General features: G+C 61.9%; 4 protein-coding genes across 7 annotated transcripts in view; 3 read left to right on the top strand and 1 right to left on the bottom strand.

The window, feature by feature from the left end:
• The first annotated feature begins 64 nt into the window (after nucleotides 1–64).
• OXLD1 (oxidoreductase like domain containing 1) lies at nucleotides 65–2,321 on the top strand. Its single transcript, XM_037157695.2, has 2 exons — nucleotides 65–168; nucleotides 1,766–2,321. Exons 1-2 carry the CDS (start codon nucleotides 109–111, stop codon nucleotides 2,183–2,185), a joined length of 480 nt encoding a protein of 159 aa, XP_037013590.2. The 5' UTR covers nucleotides 65–108; the 3' UTR covers nucleotides 2,186–2,321.
• Nucleotides 2,322–3,567: 1,246 nt separating this feature from the next.
• PDE6G (phosphodiesterase 6G) lies at nucleotides 3,568–6,398 on the top strand. 2 transcript variants are annotated; one of them, XM_037157696.2, is made up of 4 exons: nucleotides 3,568–3,680; nucleotides 4,844–5,042; nucleotides 5,472–5,512; nucleotides 5,906–6,398. In XM_037157696.2, the coding sequence occupies exons 2-4, from the start codon at nucleotides 4,897–4,899 to the stop codon at nucleotides 5,980–5,982; spliced, it is 264 nt and encodes an 87-aa protein (XP_037013591.1). In that variant the 5' UTR covers nucleotides 3,568–3,680; nucleotides 4,844–4,896; the 3' UTR covers nucleotides 5,983–6,398. The 2 variants fall into 2 exon arrangements, with proteins under 2 accessions (XP_037013591.1, XP_037013592.1); XM_037157697.2 differs by lacking the exon at nucleotides 3,568–3,680 and adding an exon at nucleotides 4,382–4,462.
• TSPAN10 (tetraspanin 10) lies at nucleotides 5,521–11,048 on the bottom strand. Of its 3 annotated transcripts, none has more exons than XM_053659280.1 (4): nucleotides 10,817–11,048; nucleotides 8,847–9,412; nucleotides 7,775–8,045; nucleotides 5,521–5,918 (listed from the first exon to the last, which is right to left on the bottom strand). In XM_053659280.1, exons 1-4 carry the CDS (start codon nucleotides 10,850–10,852, stop codon nucleotides 5,820–5,822), a joined length of 972 nt encoding a protein of 323 aa, XP_053515255.1. In that variant the 5' UTR covers nucleotides 10,853–11,048; the 3' UTR covers nucleotides 5,521–5,819. The 3 variants fall into 3 exon arrangements, with proteins under 3 accessions (XP_053515255.1, XP_053515254.1, XP_037013946.2); XM_053659279.1 differs by lacking the exon at nucleotides 5,521–5,918 and adding an exon at nucleotides 6,624–7,601; XM_037158051.2 differs by lacking the exon at nucleotides 5,521–5,918 and having other exon boundaries at nucleotides 7,534–8,045.
• Nucleotides 11,049–14,378: 3,330 nt separating this feature from the next.
• Nucleotides 14,379–19,408, top strand: part of NPLOC4 (NPL4 homolog, ubiquitin recognition factor) — a 34,666-nt gene continuing 29,636 nt past the window's right edge. Inside the window, exons 1-2 of the mRNA XM_037157801.2 lie at nucleotides 14,379–14,553; nucleotides 17,133–17,213. Of these exons, the coding sequence (XP_037013696.2) occupies nucleotides 14,539–14,553; nucleotides 17,133–17,213 (96 nt within the window). The 5' untranslated portion in view covers nucleotides 14,379–14,538. The remainder of the gene's footprint in view (nucleotides 14,554–17,132; nucleotides 17,214–19,408) is intronic.

The raw sequence follows: 19,408 nt of genomic DNA, 5'->3' as shown, positions 1-19,408 counted from the left end.
GCGCTCATTGGGGTGGTGCGTCTCCCAGCCGAGCCCGGATTGGTCAAGGGGCCGTCGCTCACCGCCGGGAGGCTGGGGCGCGCGTGCGCCGTGGGCCGGGCCGCGGGCATGGTGCTGGGGCTCGTAGCTGCTGGAGGCCGGGCGGTGGCGGCAGCTGTCCTCTGCTCTGTAAGTACCTGCGGTGGCGGACGCGGTGGGGTCGGCGGGGGCTGGTTCTGGGACCCCGCGCAAGCTTGGGCCTGCGAACCTCGCCGCTTGTCGGCCCTGCTGTCTCCAGGCACCGCTGCGGGTCTGTGAGAAGGGGTTTTGCCACTGGACAGAGCCCTGGGAGAGTGCCAGCCGGGTCTGAGCTCTTTCACCGAAAATATCCCTGGAGTGCCCGCTGTACGCGGCCCCTGTGGGGACGCCCCCGGGAACAGGAACTGATGCTCCGTGGGCTGAGCCCGGCAGGTTCAGTGCCACGGAGACACACGGAGCCGGGAAGAGGGCTCCAGAGCTAGGCTGGGGCTGGAGCTGTAGGGAGGGCTGCGCCCAGGCCTTCAGGGATGACCTGGGCGGCCTGGGCTTCTCCTGTGTCAGGGAAACCGGGACTGAGCAGGGAGGGATGCATATTAGGGGAGAAACTCAGGTCTTCTCGCCCACGCAGCAAATAACTACAGATCAGCAGGTGTATTAGCATGTGAGCAAGGTTTATTAGTGGTAAAGAGAATGGGCCTTGCCGAGGTGGGGGTGAAAGGCATAGGTTCAGGGCAGGACAAGGTAAGGGCGGCAAGAATAGAACTTCTATAGTTGGTGGGAGGGGAGTGAAGAAGTTACATATTGATCGCCGGGTGAAGGTGGTGTTTGCTTCCACGGGGCACATGACTACACAAACGTAGGTATGTGGGGGGGGTCTGTTAGCTGGAATCCTGATCTTGCTCCCACCCCATTTGTTCATCTTATAAAACAGATGCATGACAGAGGCACTTAATTAAAGTTGGGGCAGGTTGCCTACGGTTATTTATGGCCCTTTCCATAACCATTAGGGACTCCCTTGTAAAACAGATAGTGACCAGAGGCAAGCAGTTAGTCAAAGTTGTATATGGGTTTTTTTCCTTTGGGTGCTGTGGACCCCCTTCCCTCTCCCCTTCTAGACCTTGGAATGAAAGCACAGTTGCAAAGGCTTTCTCTCCCAGAGAGTGGAGTCCGTACACAGAATTCAAGGGCTCCCTCCTCCGGTGCCAACAGCATTTCTCTTGGGGTTCAGGATGCCTGGCATTACTATCGGACCAGGCCCAGGACTGCTGAGTTAGTGGGTGGGGTGTGCCTCCCTCCTCCTCCCTGCCTCGGACTGCTGTCTGTCCTACCTAACCATGCAGTTAGTCAGATGGGCAGAGGGGACGGCAGTCTGTACTGACTGGAGAGGGAGAGGTGGCTTCCACCCACCCGTTGGAAGCCACCTCTCCAACGCCCCCCCCCCCCCGTTCCTGTCCCCAGTGGAGCAGAGTAGTCTTAGCTGGAGGAGCCCAGCTTCCCCCCAGCCTCCCCCCCGCCCAGTCCACTGCAGTGCTCGCCCAGTGCCAGGCCCTGAACCCAGCCCGGCTCACGGTTGAACCCTGTGGTCCTCACCCCAGCCATCACCTCCGTCTAACGGATGGAAACTGGCTTGTCGGAGGTCACATAGAGTGAGGAAGCCTCTGACAGGAGGCCAGAATTTCCTTGGAGCTGGGGGCAGGCAAGGCCTTCCCAGCTTCCTGGAGATTCACAGGCTTCTCTGCGTTCTTAGGGGCCGGGCCGACTCTCCAGCTGGGACTGGTGCCGCTGGCTTCCTGGAGGCTGCAGCGCTCTCCACAGGCTCTGCACCCGGATCCCAGTCTGCGAAGGCCGCAGAGAGTTCAGGAAGGACCATGCGGACGAGGGCTCCCAAACAGGGGCAGATGGGACGAGGCGTCCCAGGTCCTCGCCGCCCAGCGGGGGCACTTCAGAAGCCCCGTACCCCTCACCACCTGAGCTGCAGCCCCCCACAAACTGCTGCATGAGCGGCTGCCCCAACTGCGTGTGGGTGGACTATGCAGAGGCGCTGCTGCGGCACTACCAGGACGGCGGGGAGCGGGCCCTGGCTGCCCTGCAGGAGCACGTGGCCGACGAGAGCCTCCGGGCCTTCCTCAGAATGGAGATCCAGCTCCGCATGAGGAGCAGGGGCTGAGCCGGCCCGGAGCTCCCGCCCAGGCAGCGCTGTGGCCTCCTCATCCGTGGCCCCCAGTGTGGCTTGTGTCCGGTGGGGCCGGAAGAATTACTTGTTGACCCAAAAATAAATCAATTCTCTGTGCTGCTGTCCAAAAGGCTCCTGTGGCCTCGTCAGAGGGCAGGGACAGGTTGTCACAGGGGTTCCCTGAGTGCTTTATGGCCTCCATCAACCTGTGAGCGGGAAATAAGATTCGTTCCCTTGAATGTTCAAGTGACGAGGGCCCCCCGGCCCCCCGGCCCTAGCATCTCCGAAGTCCCCGCTGAAGGCTGGCTGCGGTTCCTGAGCAGTGTGGTGGAGGGAGGGTCATCTGGTCCCATGAGGTTGTCGTTGGCAAAGCCCTTGGCCCACATGGAAGTCTCCAGGCAGCCTGGGAGGTTCCCCATTGGTCCAGCTGCGTTCTGTCCCCATCTGCTGGGGTTCTTGGGAGGCACCAGTCTGCCAGCCAAGTAGACGGCCGCACATCAGCCAGCAGGGGCCTGAGCGCTTTGTAGCCACCGGTCCTTCCAACCCACCTAAGGCACAGTCCGAAGGGCAGCTGGCCAAGGTGGAAGGACCAGGGGGCCTCAGGCATTAACCTCGGAGCCAGTGTCCTGGCGCCAGCCCGAACCCTCACCGCCCATCCCAGTCACCTGCTCATCCTTGCCCGTGGAGTGTCCCACCTCGTCCTCCACTCCCCCTCCAGCAATGAATTCCAGGCTCTGATACCCGAGTCCCGGACAGGGCAGGGTTCCATGAATTTACGCCAACTCTATCTCCTCATGTGCAGAAAAAGCTGAGGCTGGAATCTCACAGGGGATTTGAGCTGATGGAGTGCCCTCCCCTTCACGTACAGCCAGTGTTCCCACGGAGACGCAGCTCGGTGGCCGAGGGGGGAAGCCACATGGCTGCAGATGGGGGCCGCACTGCGGCCGGACCCGGCACCCGGCAGTTTGGGCTGCCGTCTGGCTCAGCCAAGGCACGTCATCCAGGAGCGCTCAGAGCGCAGGTCGGCTCAGAGATGCGTGGTCAGGGTGACACATGTTTCTCAGGCTGTGTCTTGGAGGGTGTCCAGTCTGACCCCGTCCGCACATGTATGAGAACGGCCTGGGGAGGGAGCAGGGCAGGGGTGAGGGGGCCGGAGAGCAGCCAGAGACCTGTGTCCTCGTTTCAAAGGCCAGCTGCTTCAGGAGAGACTCCCCCTGCTGGCCCTTCCCAGTCACAGTCCCCCTCCCGGCCTGGCTCTGACCCCCGGGCTCCTCCTTCCTGCAGGCCCCGACTGCACCTGAACCCCGCGCCCGACCCCCAGAATCCTCAGCAGTGGTGCCCGCCCCAGTGGCCCTGGCAATCCTATTAGCGTGGCATCAGGGGACAGTCTTAATCGGCTTACCCAGTCACAGGATAAATGCCCGGTGGACACCCTGGTGAGGGAGGCCGGCCACCCACCCGTGGCTCCCTAACACTGGCCCAGAGCTTGGTGAGTAGTGACCCCCCCCAGTGGCCTTTCCTGGCGGCCACTTCCCAAGGGTGTTGGTGGGCATCTGCCTAGAGGGTGGGAAGCTGGTGGGCTTTTTACCACCTCACCGCGGCCTGGGCCTGTGAGAGCTCACCCACTCCCGTGTTCAGAGAGGACGCCCAGCCGGTTCTTCCCGCTGCTCCCCCTAGGCAAACGGTGGTGCGGGCTGTCCCCAAGGCTGGTGATGGGTGGTCTGGGAGTCTCAGGCCACACGTGCTCAGTCAACTTGAGTGGGCACCAGCCATCAGCGCGGCTGCGGCCGGGGCAGCTCAGGCAGCGGCTTCCGTGGGGCCAGTGAACCTTAGGGCCGGAGGGCCCATGGCCGGTCCACTCCAACCCCAGGGGCCCAGCACCCACTACTGAGCCTCCCTGGTCAGTGGGACCCCCTGTCCATGCGTCTCACTTGGGTCTCAGCCCTGATGCTTTAGTAGAAAGCCCTTGGCAGCCCGCCAGACTGGGGACAAGAAAGGGGACCCAGGAGATGGTGCCCGGGACGTGCTATGTGGGAGCAGCGCTCCTGTCTGCGTCACCTGCTTCGCTCTAGAGCCATCCGGGCCCCAGTGGCCCTGAGGGATTAGTCTCCCTCCAGTGCTAATAGGCTTGGAGGAAGCCGAGCTGCCCTTGACCTTGGCCAAGATCACTGGGGCTTAAGGCATCGGGGTTGGGGGAGAGGAAGGGAGGTTACCCGTGCAGTGCAAGGATGCCAGCAGGCGACCTGGGCACCCAGAGGGGCCCCAAGCACAGTGAGTGGCTGGGAGGACCCTGCGGGTGGAGGAGCTGCAGCTGAGCCCGGTGGCAACCCCCGCTGAGCCAGGGGCTCCCCTGCCCGGGCAGCGCCCCTGGAGTTTCCCTTCATCGGCAGGGCACCGCTGGGCGCCTGGCTTGCGGCTGTGAATCAGACAGCACCTGCCGGCCCCAGGGGTCGTGCAGGGGGCAGAGGAGGGGAGACTCGTGAGGAGGGGGGCACGGGGGGCCCCTGTGGAGCCCCGTGGAGGGGGGCTGCCGTCTGGGTCACCCTCAGGACCCATCGGGTCTCGGGTTTTGGGTTTTCCTCCAGTGGCTCAGGCCTGGCAGGGGGTTGGGGGCAGGAGGGCTGACCGGCACCCTGTCTGCCCTGCCCACAGCGTGAGGCAGCCCAGGAGCCAGAGGTCGCCACAGGGTCCCTGCGAGAGAGGCCATGAATCTGGAGCCACCCAAGGCCGAGATCCGGTCGGCCACAAGGGTGATTGGGGGGCCCGTTACTCCCAGGAAAGGGCCCCCGAAATTTAAACAGCGGCAAACCAGGCAGTTCAAGAGCAAGCCCCCCAAAAAAGGCGTCCAAGGGTAAGCAGACTTGGGGAGAGGGTGGCTCCCGAGGGGTGGAGGTACTGAGGCCCAGGCCGCACAGCGGGGAGGTGGGGGCCTCAGCCGCCCTCCCTGGGTGGGTGGTCCCGCTGTCCTCTCACAGGGCTCCGGGGGGCCTGGGAAGGAGCTGGGGGCCCCACCCCCAGCACCGGGGGGGTCGGGCTGGAGGCTCCTGTCACTCTCCAGCTGCCGTTGCCCGATGGGTGTGGGAAGTTCGCTCGCTGTTATCTGGACACTCGGTCGCCGCCCCCAGTGTGGGCCCCGCACACTCACGCACACCCGGGGCACACCCGGGCACACCCACAGACACTCCGTATTCTCGAAGCCCGCACTCAAGGACGGGCGCAGCCCCGCGCGCCCCGCTCCGCGCTCGTCCTGGCCACGGTCCTGACCGCCATGTCCTTGCAGGTTTGGGGACGACATCCCTGGGATGGAAGGCCTGGGGACAGGTAGGCTGATCCCAGGGTCTGCCTCTGGCTTGGCCAGGCCGGGGCTGGTTTGGGGTCCTGCCCGTGCCCGGTCTTCATTCTCTCCGAAGCACCCTGGTTCGAGCCCCCCCGAAGCGGGGTGGTTTCCACAGTGGCTTCACCTGGTGGGTGGAGCGGCTGGGAGGGGGGGGAGCACCTGCTGTCCCCTCCCCCGCAGCAAGGCCCCCCTTCTTCTTTCCCCCCCCTCGGGCCTGCTGCACCCTCAGCCTTCCTGAGTGGGGTGCCCACTCCACACCCCCAAAGCTGGTGTGCCCTGGGAGGAGGGTCTTCACCACTTGGGGTGTGGACAACAGGGCCCCAAGGGGGCAGCGGGGCCACCGGACCTCCGAGACACGCTGGCCCCTTCCCCTGCAGACATCACGGTCATCTGCCCGTGGGAGGCCTTCAACCACCTGGAGCTGCACGAGCTGGCCCAGTATGGCATCATCTAGCCTCCTCTGCGGTCCAATCCAGCCCCCACCCCACTCGGAGTCCTGCAGAGAGGCTCCGGGGTGTGTCCGGAGACCCTCAAAGGACAGGACCTCGGGCCCCTGGACACCAGGAGCCCATCGCCCCCCACAGGACGCCTGCCTGGCTCCCTGAGAGACTGGCCCACAGACCCTCTCGTCCTGCGGCTGGAACCAGGGCAGGGTCTCCCAGCCGGGTCCCTCCCAGCCCTGCTCCTGTCCTGCTTGTCCCGAGGCGAGGACAAGCTGCCCCCACAAGCCATTCCCAGCTGGTGCCCCTGGGTGGGCGTGGTGGGTGGTGGGAGTCCTGGGGGCATCAGAGAGCGAGACCCCTCCAAACCCACTGCAACGGTGGGAAGCCGGTCCTGTCCCTGCTTCAAAATAAAATCCTTGTGCCCCTACTCGCTCCTCTGGGTCAGAGCCTGGGGTTGTAGGTAGGAGGAAGGCACAGGACGGTGGGGGCAGCAGGGGCCGGGCCAGCCCGACAGGGAAGGAATCCCGTGGGCCCGTGAAGGCTGGGTGGGCAGCCAGGCCGGGGCGGGGCCAGGAAGGCGGCTGACCACCCTCCCCCAAGGGCGGCAGACGGCCAGAGCCTCAGCGGGGGGGCAGAGTGGACAAGGCCCAACAGCAGCTCCCACCGGAAAAGGGAGCTCCCACCCCACTCACAGGGCAGGGGGCAGGCGCAGAGACTCGGGGTAACGCCCGGTGGTCCGGCTGCCCCGTCCTCAGTGTCCCCCAGAGCCGGACAGGTCGGCACCTGTGACCCAGCAACTCCCCTGCTGACACCGCACCCAGGGGAAGGTGACACCACACAGGTACAGCCCATGCAGCCCTGTGCCCAGCGGTGCCACAGTCATCACCTGGGAGCTGCCAGGGGCGTGCCCACGGGGACCAGTGCGGCGACCAGACGGTGCATCTCAGAAAGGTCCCCCTTTTATGCGACGACCGGAAAAGGCCACCCTAACAACGAAAGGCCATGAAGCCACACAGGGAGGGGCCGGGGAGGGGCCAGGGGCCGGCTGGGCTGCCCCTGGGCCCGGTGGTGGGTCCGCAGGCATTTACGTGGGGAGGAACCTCGCACTGCTCACTTGAGGTTGGTGCGATTTACTGTGCGAATGATACGTCTCCAGAAAATTTACTCCCTCCCCAAAACACCCTCCAGAGGAGAGGCCTGGGCCTCGCCCTCAACCACCGCAGTGGACCGAAGAGGGGGCAGGCGCAGGCCTGGTGAGGCGGGGCCTCAGGGTGATGATGGTCAGAGGGGCTGGGGTGGGGGGCGGAGGCCAGCCTCGGAGGTGGGCGTCAGACACAGACACCTGGTGGGCGTGGGAGGGGCTCCCAGGCAGGGCCTCCGAGTCTGCTGGTCCGAGCAGGAGTGGGAAGTGGGAGGCGCTGAGGCTGGGCCTGGGAGGCTAGGGTGTGGTCAAACGGTGGGGTCAGAGGTGGGCGCTGGCAGCGGAAGTTGGAGCCGGGGGTTCCCTGGTGGCCTCTTGGGCACCCTCTGTGGCTCCCAGGCTGAGCCCTGGGTGTGAACCAGTGCTCTGACCGCATCAGTTTGTGAGCAAAGGGGCGGTGCCAGAGGGTGGTCCCTGGGGCAACGGCCTCTGAAAGAGCAGAATCAGGTGGCGGACCAGCTGTGGGAAGGGGACCCTCGGGGGCCAGGGGCACCGCAGCGTGGGGAGGCGCTGCGTTGGAGGCTCGTGTCCCCGGCTGCAGGTCAGCCCCAGTCCTGCTTGGCAGGGGGCTTGGCCCTGGGATGGTCAGCCAAGGCCCTCACCAGCTGCACGGCCATCAGGAGCTCCGCCCCCTGGACCAACACCACAGCGACCGCAAAGCCACCCAGTGCCCGGGCCCGTGCGCGAAGCCACCGATGGAGGGGCACGCTGCAGCCCCCCAGGTGCGCCGCTCTGGCAGCCATGTCCTCCGGCAGGCGCAGGACGCCAAAGCCGCACTGGTCGTTGATGGAAGCTCCCGCTTCTCGGGGGTCAAGGCAGCAGGAGGCAGGCAGGCTGCAGGCCTGGACCCCCGGGGAGGTGCAGTTGAAGTACCTGCAAGGGGCACCCTGTCACTCTGGAGGGCGGGCCCCCTCTCCGGGCACCCCACGCTGGGTGGGGCAGCTCCCGCCCACCTCGCGCTTCCATGGCCACACCCAGGCATAGGCACATGCACACGCAAGCGCACTCAGGCGGGACTGCACTCGCACGATGCCCACACGGGCCCCTGGACGGGGATCCACACGCCTGCACGGGAGCGGCGCACGGTGGCCCTCGGCACATGCAGGCAGATGTAGTAGCTTCTGGGCTGGAAGGGGCATTGTTAGTGAGGTGGGGGGGGGGGAGCACTGGGGGGGGGCGGGGGCGGGGCGGGGGGCGGGGGGCGGGGCAGATGCTGCCGAGCTGGTTGGAGCAGGAAGGAGCAGGAAGAGCTGGGGCCGAAGGTGGGCAGAGGCCTCTGTTGTGGTCAGCAGGTTCCAGCAGGGGCCTGAGGGGCAGCGTGGGCAGCGACCAAAGGTGAGAGGCTTGGGAGGAACTCCGGGGCCAAGGGGAGGCATTGTTCTCGACACGCAGGCACCCCCCAGACACGCACACACACAGACACACACGCAGTGGCTAGAGAGTGTTCTGAATTTGACATTGATGTTTTGTATGGTGTCCTCGCCAGAAAACACCAAAGGTGACTTTCTAACCCGCTGGCCGCCCTTCTCCATTGACGCTCCTGTGTGTCCACCAGGCTGGGCCTGAGTGTGCACACATGGGTGTGCTCGAGTGTATGTGCACACGGGTGTGTGTGTACAGAAGTGTGCACATGTGGGTGGCCATGACCCCCCCACCTCCAGCTTCAGGACTCACAAGTTCTCCTGCCAGTCCCGGTAGGAGGTGGCCCCGCAGCACCGCAGCCCAAGCTGGACTTGGTCGATGAGGAAGCGCAGGTCAGGGTCGTCCTGGTAGTGGGTGATGGCCACACGCAGGGCGAGCTCCAGTCCGTCCCGCAGCGGGCCCCAGAGGGCCGCCACCAGGACCCCCCCGACGGCCTCCAGTGCCAGGAAGGCCAGGAGGCCCCCGGAGAAGCAGCGCAGCAGGCAGGTGTTCTCACAGAGGGCACCCAGGCAGCCTGCCAGGCTCACCACACTGACCGCCAGGCCCCCCAGCACCAGCCCCAGCATGGGGTCTGTGGGCAGGGGGCCCCCCCAGCTGCTCCCCAGAGAGCCCTTGACAGCCAGGCCCCAGAGCCCAGTGGCCAGGGCCAGCAGGCCGAGCAGGGAGAAGAGGAAGTTGGAGAAAAAGGTCAAGCATTGGAGGCAGCTCCTTCTCAGTGGGAGCGAGGGGGCCCGGCCTCCCCCGAGGCCTGTCCTCCAGTCCCCTCCTGCTGGACCCAGGCAGCTGGAAGTGAGGAGCGGCTCCCGGCCCCCAGAGTCCTGCAGAGGAAGAGGGACAGGGGATCTCAGCAGTGCGACCCTATGACCCCGTGGCTTCTGACCCAAGGAGTAGGAGACCCTGGACAGCCAGAAACATGGGGGGCTCCAGACTGGGAGGGGCACGTGCCAGCTCCTTTGGAACAGGGACCCTGGGAAGTGCGAGCTCCACCAGCACACACCCGCCCCACGCCCCTCTGCACCTGCTCGATGAAGGGTGTGGTCCCAGGGGACTGCTCCACCCAGGCTGGGGGGCCAGCACCCTCCGCCTCCTCCTCTGGCACTGGCCCCGATGTCCCAGGAGGCATTCAGTCACCCCCACTATGCCGGGCCCACGGCAAGGAGACCAGGCTCCTTGAGGCGCAGGGCTTGCCCGGGAGCCTGCCTTGCCCTCTAGCAGGACCCGTAGGCAAGCCCAGGGCCCTGGCCGCACCAAGGCGGAGGGTAAAGGGGCACTGAATGTTGGAGGGCCATCCTTCCCCTGGCCCCGCACAGAAGAGTGACCGACTCATTGATCAGTGAGGTTTGGAGAGGCCCCGTCACGACGTCTCCATTTCAGACCCCCCTGCTCCCCTCCACCCACAGGCAGGTCTGGGAGGGCCTTCTGGTCTCTCCCTGCAGTGGGGAGGGACAGCCTGCCTCACGGGCCTTGCTTGGCGACCCACAGGCACCCGGTCCTGCCAGGGCTGACATCTGCTGGGGGAAGAGCCAGGGACCTGTGGCAAGTGCCCAGGCAGGGGTCCCTTCCAATGCCATCCACCGGGAAGACGCTGCTCCCAACCCCCACTTGCTGCTTCTGCTCTGAGGCTTCCCTGATCCTGAACTCAGGGCAGGGAAGAGGAGGCTGTCAGCCCTCCAGACCCCAAAATCAGTGCGAGCAAAGGGGCAGGCAGCGGGCCTGCGGGTCGGGGCCCGGGCTGCAGGAGGGGCCACGGGTGTGGGCTGAGGGGTCGCCTGCAGCTCCACAGCCGCGGGGAGGGGCGTGCGCGTCCAGCACCTCCTGGATCCTGAGCCAGAGGGCACCCTCAGATCTAGAGACCCCCGACCCCATCCCTTGTCCAGGGGCTGCACTGGGCTGAGCGACATGGGCAGCGGGGCGGGACCGCAGGGGAGGTGAGGAGGCTGAGGGGTCTGGGGGTGATGGAGGGGGAGGGGCGGGATATGAGGGAGGCCCGATGGCCCTTGTGGGCCCCTTCCGCCAGGTGTGTGCTTTCCCGGGGCATGGACTGACCAGCGCTGTGTCAGATGCAAGGCCAAGGCCAAGTCACAGCACACAGCCCAACACAGGGTGTTGGTGAGGTTGAGTGCCTGGTTAGTAAAACTCCTCCCCAACCTTCGTAGCTCCACGGGCCTCGGGCCTGGGGACACCCTCATCCAGCTGGGGGGGGCACCAGGGTGCTGGCTGACCTGGGACAGCAGGGGGCTCCTCTCCCCCTCCTTCATCCTCCACCAGGACAGGCGTGCAGGTCCCTGCTGGGCTCTGGCTGGGACCGGGGGCTGGTGCTGCCGTGTCTCCCACCACTCCGGGAGCTGTGAGCCCAGGGCGGGACAGCACGGTCACGAGGGATCATGTGAGGAGTCACATTTGATGGCTTAGGGCGGGCTCTGCCCAGGCAGATGCATCCGCCTTTCTTCTGGAGCTTGGTCCTGGGCTACACTCCGTGGGCTCCATGCTGGGGGGCTGTTAGGGTGCTGGCTCCAAGGCCGTCACTGCAGGGCCCAGTGTGGCCCTCGGCCTGGCAGTTCCAGCGGCTGCCCCCCCAGGGACACAGAGCCATGTGAACTGGTTCATAGTGACAGTCCCAGGCCACCTGCCTGCAGCCGACTGCCAGCTTACCCCCTGACTGACTCCCTGTAAGAGTGAGGCAATACCCGCTGGCGAGATGGCATCCTTCCTGGCCACGGGTACCTGCCTGAGCTCCTGACGGGCAGGACTTGGTCACAGTCACCATTGTGCCCAGTTCCAAAAGGATGCCCAGCACGCGGCCGCCATGCAGACAGCCATACTTCAGGCTGCCCCGGCCCGCAGCGTCCAACCCCACGCCTGCCACGGGCCCTGCAAAACCACCCACAGCACAGCAGACAGAGGTCAGGGCAAGGGCGGGAACTGGAGATTGGAGACCTTGTACAGTCAAGCTGCCACTCAGCTCTTCCCCAAAGGTGACACTCAAGCCTCATCAGTGAGGCATCTGGTCCCAAAGCCAGGCTCTTGGGTGCCAGCTGTCACCTCTCTCGCTCTGTCTCAGTGTTGTCCTGATACTGGGACGAAGGGAGTCACCACGGCCACTGCTGTGGGCTGGACGGTGTTCCCCAAATTCATATATCAAAGTCCCAACCCCAAGACCTCAGGAGGCGACTTGGAGATGGAGCCTATAAAGGGGTCATTAGCTTCAAATGAGGCCTTGGGGGGGGGCTACCGCAATATCCTTATAAGAAGAGGGACCTGGGACCCACAGAGAGACAGCAGGGATGCTCGAACACAGGAGAAAGGCACGGGGAGAAGGTGGCCGTCGGCGAGCCGAGGAGAGAGGCCCTGGGAGAAACCACCAGGCCGGCAGCTTGGCCTCGGAATTCCAGACCCCGGGCCCCAAGAGACAATCAGGCTAAGCCACCTGGCCTGGGGTCTTCCGTTTTGGCAGCCTCGGAAAACAAACACAGCTGCTAATATAATGTAACAAATCTGCATGATTCCTTCGCAGAACCAAAACAGAGACGAAAGGTAAGCAACGTGGGGTAGGGTGGCATGGCCGTCCCCGGGCAGTGCCCCAGTGCGGCCACATTAAGGCAGCTCCCCAAGAAGTGTCCTTGCTCTTCTGGAAGGAATACATTTGGTTAGAAGAGGAGCGAAATGTCAGCGGCCGTTCGGTACAAGAAGAACAGGAAAAAGAGTGGTCCCGCCCGCCCCTCCCTTCCCCTGCGTTCAGCCACAGGGGCCTCCATTGTCCTTCAAGTGCCCATCACGTCTTAGGCCCCTGGGCCTTTGCATGTGCTTGCCCCTCATCTCCGTCCACTCGTCCCTCAGACACCTGCGTCACTCACTTCATCTGCGACCGGCTCAGGCCGGCCCTCGGAGAGCTCCCCCGCTTGGGTTGTGGGCCAGGCGCCGGTCAGAACCTGACATTACGTGTTTCGATGCTGACGTGTGTATAATCTGCCTCCTCCCGGTGGATTGCACCAGGGCGGGGCTCTGGCTCTTTCCTGCTCTGTCCCCAGCACCAGAGCCACCGTGGGCAGAACCTGCCTGCAGAAGAGGTAGCATGTTTTGCCTTGTATAATGGGTACTGTTTTGCCCACATTTCTGAGGGAAAAATAAGGATGTGCATTCTACATGGATATAGTGATTACATACCATGGGTGTGATAATGGGTATAACAACCCCGGGTGTAATGTGCACAAAACGTGGGTATTTGGCGAGGAAATGAAGTAGGGTTCAAGTCAGTGCTGTGACTGAGACCGTGGAAGAGACTGTGTCCCAAGCACTGTCACAGTACCAGTCACAACGAAACCAGGTGGGCACGGGAGGAAATGACAGTGACAATTTCCTAACATTTTCCAGTACAAGAGTTAAATAAATACAGTAGGAAAGTGAACCACAGGGGTTAGAAAACATAGACTTTTCTAGCCTCTTGGATGTGTCCATAAGTTTTTTTTTTGCCATCGTAGACATCAGCACAAAATATGCAGGGCTTGCTGCTAAATGAAAATGTGGAGCTTCATGTTCAAAATTAGCCATTTAAAGACAGGGACGGCGGAGCATGGAAGGGAACAGGAGGCCTTTGAGTGTCAGAGGGGGGTGTGGGAAGCTGGCGCCGGTGGCCTGTTGTGGGACACCAAGAGTCTGTGGCAAAGAAGTGTTTGTCTAAAACGCAGCCAAAATCCATCTGCTTTTCTCATGTTACATTTAGGGAAAGTAACTCCTCTCTTTTTAAAATAACGTTTAGCACTGGCTGGTGTAGCTCAGTGGATTGAGTGTGGACCTGTGAAGCAAAGGATCGCAGTTCGATTCCCAGTCAGGGCACATGCCTGGGTTGCAGGCCAGTTCCCAGTGGGGGACGCATGGGAGGCAACCACACATTGATGTTTCTCTCCCTCTCTCTTTCCCTTCCCCTCTCTGAAAATAAATAAATAAAATATTAAAAAAAAAAATAACGTTTAGGCCCTGGATGGCATGGCTCGGTGGATTTAGCGCTGGCCTGTGAACCGAAGGGTCGCAGGTTCAATACCCTAGGTGGGGCACATGCCTGGGTTATGGGTCAGGTCCCCAGTGGGGGGCGCAAGAGGCAACCACACACTGATGTTTCTCTCCCTCTCTTTCTTCCTGCCTTCCCCTCTCTCTAAAAATAAATAAACAAAATCTTTTTAAAAACCCATTTAGGCACGCCGCCGCCCTCCTGATGGCCCTCCTGTCTCTGCGAGCCGCGAGGCCTTGTCTCCAACCACGACCCGCCAGCGGTCGTTTCTGTTCCTCTTTGGACTTCCCTCTGTTGCCTGGGTTTCTAATAACAATCACGTGTCATGAATAAAGCCATATTTCATTTAAAAATTTTTAAAAATTAAACAATTAAAATTGATTTTAGAGGGGGAGAGAGAGAAACACCGTCCTGTGGTTCCACTCATTCCCTCATTCATCAGTCGCTTCCTGTACGAGCCCTGACGGGGGGGATCGAACCCCAACCTTGGCATCCAGACGACGCTCTAACCCAGCAAGCTACCCGGGCTTCTTTCTTTAATGATTTACAAAAATTCAGTTACAGCTGACACTCAGTATCACTTTCTATTAGTTTGCGGGGTACGTAAAGCTGTCCTCCCAAGGGTTTGTTCCTCGCGCAGCCGGGTCCAGCTCTCCGCCTTGCGCGGGGCGGGCAGCTGGGGCGGGCGCGGGGCCGCGATGCGCAGGCGCGGCCGTTGGTGCGACCGGAACCTGGTTTCGGAGCAGCGCGCGGCCGGGGGAACCAGTTGGCTGAGGCACCGGACGTCGCGGCTGTGGCAGTCGGGCGGCGAAGCTGGAGCGGCGGTGGCGGCGGCGGCGGGAGGCCGGGGCTGAGGCTGGGGCCGGGGCTACTAGGCCCGTGGGGAGACAGGCGGCGGCGACGGCCCGGGGCTTGAGCCCGGACGCGGGAGCGGCCGCCATGGCCGACAGCATCGTGAGTGGGACGGCGGGCGGGAGCGGGCGCCGGGATGAGGCAGCAGATTTACCGGCGCGGCCTGTGGGGGCCCCCACGGCCCGCCCTCCCTCCGCGTTGGCCTGGCTGCGGGGCCGGGTCCCCGACCTCCCGTCTCCGCTCGTCCCCGCCCCGGAGCCTCGTCCTAGCCCGCGGGCCTAGCAAGGCGGCGGATCTGGTGGCGTGGCGGCGTCTCCCTCCTAGTCTCCCAGCGGCGGGGGCTCGCCGGTCGTCCCCCGCGGGGCTCTGTCCTGCCCCGTCCCCTTCCTGGTCCGTACGTTGTCATGACTCACGAAGGCAGAGCGCTTCCGCCGCGCGGGGACCATGCAGACCCCTCCCCGAGGAGGACACCGAGCCGAAGGAGACGGGAGCCTGACCAGCTGACTCCTTGTGGCAAGGAAGTGTTGACAGCCCCCTGTCTATAAAGGAAAGTTGTAGAAGTGGATTTCCTGGAATTAGGACTCGGCACACACCTTTTCTACCACTTAGAGAAAAGAAAGTCACTGAAAAATCATAAAACCGGCCATGCGGTAACTCAGGGAAGGTTTCCCCTGCGAAGTCAACGTGGCAGGAAATAAAATCAACAGACCCGCTGGACAGGAGAATTTGGTTGGCCGTGGAGGCCTGGGGGTGGGGAGCTCCCTGGGCCGCCAAGTGCGCCTGCCTGAGGGGTGGGTGGTGCGGGCCTAGGTGTTGACGCCAGGTGTCTGCACCCCCGCCACCGCGTCCCAGCTGGAGGGGAAGCTTGTAGTGACTCCTTGCTCAGCTCTCCAGGCAGCAGGCCCAACCTGCAGGTGGCTCAATTGAAACCTGACTCTTTTAAAATAACTCAGTAAACCTTGGTGACATGTTCTCGGAGTAGGTTAGGACATGGCCCCCAAGTCTGCTGTCAAACGTTAGAGCAGCACGTTGATCTGAATTGAAGTTGCCCCCACAAATCAATCTGCGAATGTGCATGAGGCCAGGCTCTCAGGCGACCAGGGGGACTACTGGCCAGTTTTTCAGACCAGGAGGAATTAGCTCCTGCCCTTTGGAAGTTGACTCAGAAGGTTTTTTTCTTTCTGGAGTTTAGAGAAAGGTCTTCTAAAAATTTCTGTGGATGTAACGGATTTCCACCTCACCAATTCTCAGACTCCTCCAAGGAGTTTTCTGAGCTCATTTTCTTATAGCTACAGAAACCCGAGTTACCAAGAGGCTGTGTGTCCCTGCTGCCAGTCTCTGCCTTGTTGAGTGTTTTGTTTTGCAGCCTGTGTTAGAAGCCCAGCCAGAGCGTCCCTCAGGATCAAGATCTTGGGCTTAACACAGAAACTGGGACCGCACGGCCATGTCACAGCTGGCCGAGTAGAGTAACTTCCCAGGCTTCACAGCTGTCCCCAGCTGTGTACCTCTGACCTTTGGAGTGGGTGGCTCCTGTGCTTGCCAGGGGAACAGGCCCAGGAGCTGCCCCAGAGTCCCTGCAGAGATGAGCTCTTCCCTCCAAACGTGTCTCAGCCTTGGAGACAGTTCAGAAGTGGGCAAGGGGAAGCAGTCACCCAGTGCCCAGGACGCCTTTCTAGGTGTTGAACCGGAGAGGAAGGAACTAGGGGTCGGAAGTCAAGAGCTTCTGTGTTTGCACTCCACACGGTGAGGGAGGACGTTAACCGTTGTAGTTAAGGAGCAAAGGTAGAGAATATTTTATGCTTCTGACAGTTGGGACTTCATGAGGATCATGTTAGAGGTTGAGAGGTCTGAAAGGTTGAGAGCACTATGGGCGGAGCCTTTCGGTCAAGTGCAGGCGGCTGGAAACCGGGAAGGACAGTCGCACTCTTTCAGGAAAACCTGGGTCAGTCTTCAGCTGTGTGAGAAGAGCTGGTGGCAGATGGGACGCCACGGCGGCATTTTGCCACGTGTCAGTGATGGCCTCCTCTTTAAAAGGACAGCTGTGGCCTCCTCGTCTGTGCAGCCGTGTTTCAGACCCAGAGGGCAGTGCGGGGACTGCAGGGAGGGGGCCGCCGGGAAAGGGGTGCTCCCTGTCCAGAGACGCCCGAGGCCGCCGGCCAGCTCTCTCTTCCTTAGAAGCCTGCCAAGCTCTGCTGCGGTGTCACCCAAACGCAGTCCTTTTAACCTTCATGAGAGCAGGTGGCCGCCCCACCACCCACCCGAGGGGGAAGAGGAAGTAAAGAAGCCAGTGACAGAGCAGAGGGCCCCCGGTTCCTTTAAGTCAGCCTCCTGCCTGTGTGCAGATCCTATGCAGGGTGGGGTTGTTTCGGATAGATGTGTGTACATGCATAGACGCAAATGCATGTGTACATACACGTGTGTATGCATATGTGCCCGTCTGTATATACCCATTTTTTGTAAATGATGTTAAAAATTGCAGTCGTGTTTTTCTGAGTGAAAGGTGAGGGGTGAGAAGTTGAGAGCCTGGACGGCACCGGAGGGCGTCCTCCTGTGTGACGACAGGCCTCGCAGCCAGGCTCTGTCTTTGGGACCCGAGGGCGGGGCTGGAGCGACCTGGAGCATTGGGCGGCGTCCTGAGAGCCTCCTCCATCTGCAGTCACGGCCTTGTCTTGCTCACGCAGATCGTCCGTGTGCAGTCCCCGGACGGGGTGAAGCGGATCACAGCGACGAAGAGGGAGACGGCGGCCACGTTTCTGAAGAAGGTACCTGCGGCTTTGGGTGCTTACCTGTCCGGGTCCTTGTTTCCTGGCTGCCGCTCCCAGTCCAGTCTCTCGCCCTGCTTTCTCCTGTCCCGATTGGTGGGGTCGACGCAGGGTCGGGCTGTGTCGCAGTCGGCCACGTTGCAGGGCCAGGGTCCCACAGGAAGTGCAGAGGGTTCTTCAGGAGCAGTGCCCATGAGTGAATGACTTATGGGGACAAGGGTTGGCCACCCAACCCGCCAGCCAGGGCTCGGGGGGTGGCTGTTGAAAACCCTTAGAGAATGGTCCCACCTTGTTCTCCAGAGTGAAAGCCCTGCCGGCCGGTAGTGTTGGCACAGAATACAGCACAGAACACGGTAGGAAAGAGGGCTGCCTGGGAAAGAGGGCTGCCAGGCTGCAGGGGTGGGCGGGGGAGGGGCCAGCGAACTACAAGCCCCCAGCCGCCGCCCGCTCTTGTACATTAGGTTTCGCTGGGATGCAACCTCGTCGAGTGGCCGTGGGAGGCCTGGCTGTTCACAGGAGGCATTTGCCTCTGCTTGCACGTTTCACGTTGTCCGAGTCTGTTGCGGGCAGTTCCTACCTCTGTAATGATAAGAAATAATGTTTTTCATTTCTCATAAGCCAAGAATCGTAAGTTCTCAGACTGTGAAGAGGCAGAGGGAATCTTTGGTGTGACAGAGTCTGATCTTCTTAATTTATAAAGGTGGAAGCTGAAGTCTGGGGAGTGAGGAGACTCGCTGAGGGTCTCCCTGGGGCTGTGACCCGGCAGTGAAGGCAGTGCTTCCTTGGGGGCTTGGCTTGTCGGACTGACTGTGGGAGGGAGAGGGAGACAGGTCCCGTGGCTCCTCTCATCCGGGCTCCACTCATGGGTTGCTGCCTGTGTGCCCTGAGTGACCGGGGACCAGACCCGAAACCTCGGCCTGTCAGGACCGTGCCCGACCGACTGGGCTACCCAGTCAGGACGGAAATTTGGTTTCTAAAAGGTAGTTGCTGTCAAGACTTTAGTGGTGCTGCGTATAGGACCCTAGTTGTGAAGGAAAAGAATTAGGTGTGGTAGACAACAGAAGAGAGACTCTCTTGAGTTTTCAACATGTTTTTGAGACCCTGCTCTTGGCTCTTCAGTAGCAGCTGACCACTGTCAGCTTGCCCCTCGGATGGTAGTGGGGGGCAGTCGACCCGGGCGTTGCCCTCTGGGTAGCTCTGGTCGCCTGCGGGCCCGGGGAAGGGTTTGGTGGTGGGAGGTGTAGTCTGCCTTGGGCTGCTTGGTCGCCATTGCCTGGGGGAGATCTCGGCAGTGCTCGGAGACCGGCATCTGTGACCCCGCAGCACTGTCCCTGTGGTGAGCGCCCTTCCTCTGACCACGGAACCGGCGGAGCAGGTATAGAAGGCTCAGGCCACACAGGAGAGTGTACAGAAGCCGCAGGAGTCCCCTGAAAGTCTGCCACCGGGCAGTGACCACTAACCTAGCATGTCGTCATGTGTGCACCCCACGTACATGTGTCACACACGTGCACCACAGTGGGGTTGTCCCGCATCCCTGTGTGTGTCAGCAAACCCGAGTCGTTGTTGGATTCTAGGAGAAACACTGATAAACTACTGAGAACGGAAAAGTGCTGTTAAGCCGACTTCTCTTGCCATTCAGAATTTTATTTGTACTTAATACACTGCTTTTTAGGCTTATTTGGAAACCACTTGACTCACGCGTTAGTCTTATGCACACACGAGAAGGAGGGCCGTGGTGCGGTCGGTTGGGCAGGGCCTCCCGAGACAGCAGCACAGCCGGAGCCCGGCCCTTCTGGGCCCGCAGGCCCCGACTGACGATGGACGGCTCCTTTGGTAGAACTGTTGGCGGCTACAGTTGCCTGGTCTGGGCAGCTGGGTGACAGGTTCACACAGGCCGGGCAGTGACCCGCACACCAGCCCTGCTGCCCTGCAGGCCAGTGCGCAGCCGGTCGCTGCTGCTGCTGTTGCCGCTGCCGCCGGGGCGGGCAGCCACGGACATGCGACTCATGGTGAGGTCACTTTCCACCTGCCAGTAGGTTACGAACACGGTTCTGCGCCTGGAAATGCGTTTATGTCTTTTTAGTGTAGCTTGTTTATTTATTTTTTAGATGTACATCTGCTTAAAAACTCACAAGAATAACACGGAACCTTGCGTGGAAACCACTTTCCAGTGCGTGGTTTGGTAGTGGGGCCAG

The sequence above is a fragment of the Artibeus jamaicensis genome, unplaced genomic scaffold, assembly GCF_021234435.1.
Source record: "Artibeus jamaicensis isolate MK-2021 breed Jamaican fruit bat unplaced genomic scaffold, CSHL_Jam_final contig_2259, whole genome shotgun sequence".
Classification (NCBI taxonomy): Eukaryota; Metazoa; Chordata; class Mammalia; order Chiroptera; family Phyllostomidae; genus Artibeus; species Artibeus jamaicensis.
The sequence above is the reverse complement of the archived record's forward strand: the minus strand, read 5'-3'. Positions and strand labels throughout refer to the sequence as shown.